General features: G+C 36.7%; 2 protein-coding genes across 2 annotated transcripts; both read right to left on the bottom strand.

Annotated features, from left to right (window-relative positions):
* Positions 1 to 1,012: 1,012 nt before the first annotated feature.
* LOC133864701 (probable LRR receptor-like serine/threonine-protein kinase At3g47570) lies at positions 1,013 to 4,552 on the bottom strand. The gene is made up of 3 exons (XM_062301108.1): positions 3,695 to 4,552; positions 1,818 to 2,272; positions 1,013 to 1,365 (listed from the first exon to the last, which is right to left on the bottom strand). The coding sequence occupies exons 1-2, from the start codon at positions 4,521 to 4,523 to the stop codon at positions 1,830 to 1,832; spliced, it is 1,272 nt and encodes a 423-aa protein (XP_062157092.1). The 5' UTR covers positions 4,524 to 4,552; the 3' UTR covers positions 1,013 to 1,365; positions 1,818 to 1,829.
* Positions 4,553 to 4,601: 49 nt separating this feature from the next.
* Positions 4,602 to 6,516, bottom strand: LOC133863425 (putative receptor-like protein kinase At3g47110; the record flags this gene model as incomplete). Its single annotated transcript, XM_062299361.1, has 1 exon — positions 4,602 to 6,516. A coding segment is annotated over exon 1 (1,779 nt), but the record flags the coding sequence as incomplete, so codon positions are not given.
* Positions 6,517 to 9,996: the final 3,480 nt, after the last annotated feature.

Here is a 9,996-nt window from a genome sequence, read left to right on the forward strand (position 1 = left end):
CTATTATCGAAGGTAATCACCAAGAAATTCAATATGAAGATAGAGTACAAAACCTAGTAGAAAGAAAATCACTCATAACCTAATTCTCACTTTTACCCAAAAGGAAAATAATAACATAAAGAAAAACTCTCTTTCTTTTTGAGCTCTCTCTCTCTCTCTCTTTCTTTTTTCTCTCTTCACACTCATTTACGTTGTAAACAAGCTACTTCTCCATGAAGTAAGGCTCCGGCCAGAAAAAAAGGTGTCTAACACTGAGACAATTCAAGTCATACCACAACAGATAGAATCATTCCAAGAGGTGAAGATCTTAAATGGATCATTGGGTACGTATCAATTCTTTGAATTTGAGCAAAGCCCCAAACGATCGATCAGTCTCGTTGGTTGGAGTGGTAGCAGCGGCAGTTTCCACAATTTATCACGTAATTCTTTTCACAACAATCAAAATTTATGATTCTGTTTTGGGTGTCATACATGAAAACTGTGGTTCTCAGATGTTCTTCATCAATAAAAGATTGAAAATGTATATTCAAGAAAGTCGGGTTGGTATTACTATTCTACGACTTTTGACGCTAAATTATTCATCCATTGGGATGATGCCGCGTGGCCTGGGGGAGTGGGTGACGGTGGAGTCCTTGAACCGCAAGAACTTGCCTTGCTTGATTACCAACCAGCGGCAAAAAAAACCCAGTCACTTATTCAAATCAAATCATGACATTCTTTGAATTTAATGTTGGAATTAAAACGTTTCGAATTCATCCTTGAAATTCTTAGTTGTAAGCAATATACACTCATACCGTTCAAAGTAATTATCTTATATTTTAGAAACTAAAAATATTGTTCAGCCAAAAATTAAAAGGTGATAAGAATGCCATCAAGAGTAATAGTGAGAACAAATACGAGGAAGGCTGCTAGCTTCTAGCTAGTGAATCAAGGAACATACTTATAATGACGAAGGTGTTGCGACGAGAGAGCTAGAGAGGTGGGTGCCTCTAAAGAAATTACGTCCCCACTATCTTGAAAATGCTCGAATTGGTGTTATTGTGGCCACGTGAATTTTAACACATGCCACATTGCCAGCGATAAACCAGAACATGATGCATTGCACGCGTGCTGCTCGAGAAAAGATCCAAATGAAATTTCGTTTCAGGAAGAGATATTTTGGTGCATTACCATATGCTTAATACGTGTTTGTAGGAAGAGGTATTGTCTTAATTAAACAAGTAGATCATCAAAAGTCAGTTTGATTTATTCCAACAAAGTACACATATACTCGCACAAACTGCCAAAGCAAATGCTCAACGTACAGGGGCATTACAAAGGAGACTTTTCTGCAATCCGATCATTTCTTCACAAAGCTCCATTTTCCTATAAAAGTAAAAGTTGAGCATATTTGCCAATGTTGAAAATTTTAGAAAATTCCAAGATAGAAGGAACAAAATAACTTTTGAGATACCACTTAACCTAAAAGCTTAAGCCTTTAGGTTTAGGCCCAACTATGTTATGTAAATCACTTACTATTTTTACATCTTAGCAATGTGGGACACCTCACAAGTGCACTCAACAAACATTAAGAAAAAAAATTGAATTCACTTATAAGGTTACATGTGGGCTTAAATAAGGTGAAAACCTTCATGTGTATGTTTTGATGTTAGGTCATCTGCCTATGCAGCTCTTGTGCTTGTGGTTTGAAAGAATTATTTGGAAACTTTAAGGTTTGAAATTTAAGGCCAAATTACAATACTTAGGACATACTTTAGTCACTCTATGGATTGTCTATCATTGGCTAAACTTTTAAATAAAAATTTGTAGTATCATACCTTACTTGGTCCTTATCCATGGCTCCCAACCTCTAGAAATGCATTTTTGATTCGATGTAGTTCCCTAGTGACATCCTCCATATTCATTCTTTCTTTCGGTGATTCTAATGAACAACCAAGGCCGATATTGAAAATTGAAAGAAAGCACTTTTGCACATTAGAATTCATCTGGCTTACATTCTCAATAATGACTCTTTCTTCTACTGCCTCAATATCGTAGTTGTAGTCATCTTCTTCTGTTTCCATCGGTAATTCATTCACTTCTCCTGTGAAAAGATTTGGGTCCATAATTTGCACAATTTTTTCTGGCAATGCCATTTTAACAAAGTTATGAAGGTTGAAGCCGTCTTTAAACATTTTGTCAGTAGGTCTCTTTCCTGTGAACATCTCCAACACAAATATCCCATAGCTATAGACATCTCCTTGTGTTGATGCCTCACCACCCATTCCATACTCTGCAATTCATATATTTCATATGCACAGTTAACATGATATATAATGACTTCTAATAGCTATTTAATATGTAATTTAAAAGAGTCGGGATATGTTATGTATGGCCGGGCCTAAGGATTTAATATTTAATTAGACGTTACATATTTGATTTAGTTTTAGAAAATAATGTGAATAATCGTCTGTATTTAACAATTAGACATGGCTTCTTGTATGGCCACATAGAACAGTTGGCTTCGACTAGAATATTTATTGAATGACAACGCAATGAAGTATTTTTATACACAAGAAAATATTGGAAATAAAGATGTGGAACTACAGAAATTGAAGAAAGCAAAAATAAAAACTGTTTGGAAAAAATTGAACTCTTGGACAGTAAGGCGAATATTGATCTGTCTCTTAGACAAATATTACCTCCCACTTAAACAATAAGTTTTGCAAAAGAGAATAAAACAATTCTGTTCTTAGGATATAATACTGCCCGAATGTAGTGCGGAGACTGTGAATTCTGAACACTACACTGAATAAGAAATTCTGTAACAGCAGAGAAGAAGAAGAAGAGAAGGAAAAATATCAACAAAAAATATGCTAGAAAAATATATTTTTATATAAATTACAGAAACAGTTTATAGCAGTTTATTACAGTTTTTGACTGTTGAAAAAGCAGTTAGAAAATATAGTTTCTGACTGTTGAGAATTACTGTTAGAAAAATAGTTGTACATATCAGAAAAATACACAAGTAAACAATAAGCTTGTGTGCGACGATGCACACAAGCGTGCGTGCGACGACACAACTAGTACATGTGTACTCAAAATCCTATCTGGTATAAGAGCAAGATAAATGTTTATAAAGCACACAAAAAAACTTATAACTTTTCAATGTTGGACAAAGAGTAATTGACAAAATAGAGAGAAAGTTGAAATATTCAAATTGGATGGAAACTTAAATTTTCATGAACTAATTTTCAACAGAAAATATATAAGATAATAGATAATGAAGCAGCTAATTAAGAATATCTTAAAGAAAAACTATATGTGCCATGTTTAGTTGTATGTTCTCATGCTTAATTATGACTGATTCAGGACTTGTTTAATTGTTGTCAAACCCTCCTTTAAGCATGCCCCATTAATCTTTGTCAAAGCCTAATTAAATCTCTTCTGTACGTGCCCAATATTCCCAAGCAATATATACAAAAGACCAGTTCTCTCTTAAAAAGAAGTGAGTTGTTCCCACCATTTTTACAGCATGGTTAATTTGATATATGTAATTGACAAGCTATAAGAATAAATATGGAGAGCCTTAAGGAAATAAAATTGACAAGACTAATTAAATGAATATGTAGAGCATTAAAAAGACAGTTGGTGATACTTTTCAACTTGATCAAAATCATGATTTAAAGGATTTAAGATTGAAGTAGTTATGTACCTGGAGCAGCGTAGCCAATAGTACCCTTTATTCCAACTGTGCTAGTTTGATTTTGAGAAATATCATTTCTTGCAGAGAGGATCCTTGCCAAACCAAAATCACTTACTTTAGCAATCATGTCATTATCAAGAAGGACATTGCTTGGCTTTAAATCACAATGAATAATTGGTGGTTCACAGTGATCATGAAGATATTGTAACGCAAAAGCTATATCAATCGCAATATTTAGTCTTTGAAGGAGGCTCAAATGTCTTGGTCGATTTTCATTGTCGATATCTTGGTGCAGCCACTTGTCTAAGTCTCCATTTTCCATGAATTCGTAAACTAGAGCTTTGAAATCATTGCCGTTGTAATCCATGCTGGAACAACAAGTTAAAATCTTAACAAGATTCCGATGCCGTATATTTCTGAACGCATTGCATTCAGCTATGAAACTCTTGAAAGCTCTTTTCTCTTGAAGGTTCAATACTTTCACAGCAACCATTATTTTTTGCTGATCAAGAATTCCTTTATGCACAAAACCAAAACCACCAGATCCAATTAAATTACTAGGAGAAAATCCGTTAGTCATTTGATAGAGCTCCTTGTATGAAACATTTGAAAGTTGGTTGGTTTTTGGGAGTGTAGAAGATGATTCTTTTATTGATTTTCTCCTCCTATAAAAGACAATAAAGGATGAAAATAGAATGAAAAACAAAACCCCACCAACAATTATGATTGTTAATTTGAATGCATGAGATTTTCCTTTTTTCATAACTTTGACATCGCATGCTTGCAAGTGCAATTCTGGGACACCTCCACAAAGGTTTTTATTTCCTATCACCGACATTGCGCTTGCATTTCGGAAGACTCCTTGGGTCGGTACCTCGCCCACCAAATTATTAAAAGAAAGATTCAAATATAGTACATCAGAAACTTTCTGTAAATCTTTAAGAATTAATCCCGAGAAATTGTTTCTTGAAAGATCTACATAGCGAAGGTCTTTCAATGAAGCCAAAGGAGGTAGGTTTCCTTCAAATGAATTACCTTGCAAGGAAAGGTTCTGCATACTCGAGCAATCTCCAATTGTTGCAGGAATCTCACCAAACAAACTGTTTTCGGAGACATCCAATTCCAAAATATTTTTCAATTTGCTTACTGCTTCCATAGTTAGGATGCCTGTCAATGAGTTTTGTGATAAGCTGAGTGCTAGTAATTGGGAAGAAAGACTCGTTTTGGGTATGGCTCCACTAAGGCTATTTTGGGAAATATCTAAATACTTCAAACTTTTGCAGTTTTCAAAACTTGATGGAATGCTTCCTTCCAATTTGTTCTGATACAAGTAAAGTGCGAACAATTGAGTGAGGTTGCCTAGAGAGGATGGTATGTGCCCCGACAATCTGTTTCCATGCAAAGACAATACTTGTAGCTTTTGTAACTTCCCAAAATAAGTGGGAATGGTGCCTGTGAACAGGTTCCTTCGCATGTCGAGAAGAATTAAGTTCATGAGATTCTCTAATGATTCAGGAATAATTCCAGATATTTGATTGCCGCCAATGTACAAATAATTGAGTTGCTTCGACAAATTACCTATAGAATCAGGTAAACTACCTCCAAAATTGTTATCAGCAAAAGCTAGCCGTTTCAGTTTTGTGCAGTTTTGCAAAGATGTTAAGAAATCCAAGTCCTTGGTTGAATTACTTCCAAGATTATTTTTAGCAACAGCTAGCCACCAGACATTTATCCGGTTTCCTAGATCAGTTGGAACTTGCCCCACAAAATTGTTATAGGAGAGCTCAAGGACTTCAAGCTGAGAAGCATTGGATAGTGAAACTGGGATTGGACCATAGAATTTGTTACCATAGATATTCAAAATTCGGAGATTAGGTAGAGTGAGGCCTATATTGGCTGGAAGAGTGCCATTAAGTCGGTTATATCCGACTTCAATGCTCTTTAAATTTGATACATTGTAGAGGGAATGAGGGAACGTACCGAACATATTATTATCCACGACTCCAAAGTAAGCCAACCTTTGCAAATGACCCATTTCCTCTGGAATATTTCCTACGAAATAATTAAGCGAAAACTCAAGTACTCGGAGCGAAGAAACATTTCCTAAAGAAGGTGGGATGCCTCCCGTCAATTGATTTACGGAGACTGCAAGCCCCACAAGCCTCTTCAAAGAGCCGAGTTCAATAGGAAGATTCCCAAAAAGATGATTCCTTCTGAAGTCCAAGATTCTGAGTTCCGGACAGTTTGTCAAGTTGCTTGGGATTTCCCCCGACAACGAGTTATTTCTAAGATCGAGACGTTGCAGCCGGAACAGATGAGTAACCCGTTGTGGAATTTCTCCGTGTAAGAAGTTGTCTGAGAGGTTGACCACCCTAAGAAAGCTGAGGTTGCCGATGTAAGGTGATATGGATCCACCTAAAGTATAGCCAGTTAGGTACAAGGTCGTAACTCTTTGATGCTTGCGGCCGCATATAACTCCCTGCCAGTTGCAGAAGTGGATAGAATCATTCCAAGAGGTGAAGATGTTGAATGGGTCATTGGGTATCAATTCTTTGAATTTGAGAAGAGCAAGACGATCAGTCTCATTTGTTGGGGTGGCAGCAGTAGCAACAGTGGTGGGTTGCAAGCATAGTAGGCTTATAGAAAAGAGAAGAATCATACCAAGGTGTAAGCTGCGGGTATCAAGCTGCTTCATTGGAATGGCTGGAGAAGGGAAGCAGAGTATTTGGGAAATGTGAGAGGCAGAGCAAGATACAGAGTATTATGCGTGCTCTTTGTAGGGGTCAGATTGGTCAGTTTTGGGTGTGAAGTAAGAATTCTCAAAAAGAAGTTAGGATTTTCAAAGCACAAGTTCTCGAGTCATTGACACGCTGAAGTGGGCTTAAAGGACTCGTTAGAAGTTTTATCTTTTGGCAGAAAGAGTGGAAAGACTTCCCTAGCATGACCAAAAGACTTCCTTCGTTCAAAAGTCTTGTTGTTTTATGGAGAAAAGTTTTGACAATCTGTGTAGCAACTAGAAATGCTTTTATTGTTTGTTTCTCTTTGAAAAAATGTTCTTCGAAAAAATGATATCGCTAGAGAATTGCAACAGTTTGTCTTGTATTTCATTCAATTTCTTTGTTTCTTACTTGATAAACACCCATTCAAACTGCTTAATTGAAGGTCCATCAGAAAATTGCAAGTGTTTTCGACACGGTTTTGACTTGATATACAGTGGTTGGGGAAAAAACAAAAGAGCAAGAAAGACGGAAAAAGACCCTACATACTTTAAAAATGATCTAAAAATACTTATTAGTGTGAAGAAGTAGTCTCTTTGGTGCTCCAATTTAAAAAAACAATGGCACCGTTAATGGGTTTTGGAGACTGATTTTTATTTTTTATTCTTTGTTTGAAAGTGTGTTACGACGTGACATAAAGATAAAATCTTTCAATATAAATATTTTTTTGGACTTTTCCAATAAGGAATTCTTATCTTTCAATTTCAATATAAATCTGTTCAACCATTCCGTAAAAACCAGGGCTAAGATTTGGTTTCAGGAAGTGGAAGTCCTTTGAGGTCGAACAGAGAAAAGAGTAAGAAGAATTGGGCTAACAAAATAATAGCGCCCGACATTATTCTCGTATATTTTGGTGCATTACCATATGCTTAAATACATGTTTGTAGGAAGAGATATTTTCTTTGTTAAATACATTAACAAAGAAAACTAAGTTTGATTTATTCCAAAAAAATAAATATATGCTCGCACAAACTGCCGAAGCCAATGCTAAACAGGGGCATTACAAAGAAGACTTTTCTGCAATTTGATCATTTTCTTTGCAAAGCTCCATTTTCCTACAAAAGTAGAAGTTGAGTATATTTGCCAATGTCGAACATTTTAGAAAATTCCAAGATACAAGAAACAAAACAACTTTTGCTCTGAAAATATTGTTGGGGATTCCTAGGAAAGTCATTTTTTAGTAAGCTCATAATATATAGCATGTTGAAACACCACTTAACCAAAAAACTTAAACATATGGATTTGGGCCAATTATGTTATATAAACCACTCACTCTTTTTATATCTTAGCAATGTGGGACACCCTGAGATGCAGCACCAAACAGTTTTAACTGTACCATGAAGGACAAAGTAAAATTTTTACTTGCACGTAGAGGGCAAGACATATAGCAATTTCAGAACATAAGCAGTGATTGAACAAATAAAGAGCAAAAATCAAATGTTGTACTGCTTGATTCTAAAGGTGCTGCAACCTAGAGAGAAAGCCAGAGTTTTTAGGTTCTAGGTTCAACTAGCATGTGGTCAAATTTTGGCCATCTTATCAAAGACTTCTTCTCTTAACCAAAAAATCTAGAAACACAAAGTCAGAGAAAGAAAGATGTACCTTTAGGGGAGTCGAGGAAAGTGCAGATTTTTCATCGCATGAGAAAAGAAGCTATCCTACTTTTGCATATACAGGAAAACACTCGGTAGATTTTAGTCATAAACCCTCAATTATATCTAAGCAAAGTAAATTAATGCACAAAGAATTGAGATATCAGGTGAAACTACATGCTATAACTGATATGTCAAGGAAAACAGTAATCCTGCAAATTCTCCCATTTTTTTTTTATTAAAAAAAACAAATTCAATATGGAAACTGACATCATATGCAAGGCAAGATCAAACCTGATGATGCCAATACAGAAAAACAGTCGCTCGACCTGCTTTTTCTATCTTCCCCAAAAAGTACTTGCAAAATTCTCATAAGAGCAATAGGGGGCAAACACAACTAGTTCCTAGATTGCATAACAATAAAACAAGTGAAATGAGCAATCAAACCTGATACCGTAGGATTAGGAACCAAATCCTAGGCAAGAACACCTGATTCTGCTAGGTGTGTCTGTTCCCCCTCAAGGGGTAACTGTCCTTCTTGACCCAAGCCTGCCCTCCTGTGGGTGGTTGCTGGCAGGACTTCATCATCCACTCCATCATGCTCTGTATCCAGATAGGTGGCTCACTGAGGTACTAATCTTCTTCTACCTTCTGAGGCCTTCTAAATTGCTTGGATTTGTTCTGAGACTTGCCATTGTGATTGGCTGGTACAAATTGCTGCTGAGGCCGCTAATGCTAAGATGCCTCGTATCGCAGTGCATAAGACCAAGGAGCTTGATATCCTGATGCTTGATGATAAGGAGCCTGATACCATGGAGTCTGATATTGGGCCGCAGGTCTAGTGCCATGATTAGCCTGTTTAGGCACTTCTTTCTTGGCCTTGGCTTTCTGTGCTTTCAAGAGGGAGCACTGGGGATGAACATGTCCACTTAGACCACAGTGATGGCATATGGGGGGTCTTCTGATGGAATGAGACTTCTAAGCGCCTTGAACATCATCATTGACCTTGTCCTTCCCTTTATCTTCCGAAGTGGGAGGAGGCTCTGGGACTGTAGGTTTCACAAATATAGTCTTTGAAGTAGAGGGAGCTATAGAAGAGGGAGCTACATACCCGAGACCGGTCTTGTCAGTTGGGCTCTTCTAGATAGAGAATACGAGTCAGCTTCTCATCAATGACTCGTTCTAACTGGAGCTAAGCCTCTAGCAGCTTCTCCTCGAGCTCTTGTATTCTAAGCAGCAATGAACTCTTCTCTATTTGCAAACTGTTCAGATCATAGAGGTGCTGCTTGCGACCTTCCCTCAGCTTCTCATATTCTATGTAGAGTGTCTTGTACGCCTCCTTAAGCTTTTCCCCATTGTCACTATGCTCCAAATAATACGAGTCTTCTTCTTCGACATGTGGTGCTACGAAGGCAAGAAATTTCTCAGACTCTGGAGCTTCTTCTATTGACTCATCACAAAGAGTCACATTGTAAGCCTTCCCCTTGCCCTTCTTGAGGTTCCCGCACTCGTCTTGGATATGCCCAAAACCTAAGCATTCAAAAACATTTGGGCCCTCTGGGATCCTTCTTTTCTTCTTCCTCAGGTTCCGCTTCTCTGGGAGCTTTCTTCATCTTTTCAGAAAACTTCTTCTTAAATCGGTCATCTTTCATTAGTCTTCTGAAATTTTTGGCTAGCATAGCTGTAATATCCCAATTTTTTTTTATATAATAATTATATACATACATATATATATATGAGTTAACTTAATAAGTAAGTTGTAGAAAAAAAAAAAAAGGAAGCAACTTGCACAGCAAGTTGATTTATCTTTTTTTAAAAAAATTTCTTCTTTTCTCTCTCTTTCTTGGTCTTCTTTCTTCTTCCTTCTTCGTTACTTTTTCTTTCTTCTTCTATTATTATTTCTTCTCTCTTCTTCTTTCTTCCTGAGCACGCAGACACACAC

This window comes from Alnus glutinosa, chromosome 3 (assembly GCF_958979055.1).
Source record: "Alnus glutinosa chromosome 3, dhAlnGlut1.1, whole genome shotgun sequence".
Classification (NCBI taxonomy): Eukaryota; Viridiplantae; Streptophyta; class Magnoliopsida; order Fagales; family Betulaceae; genus Alnus; species Alnus glutinosa.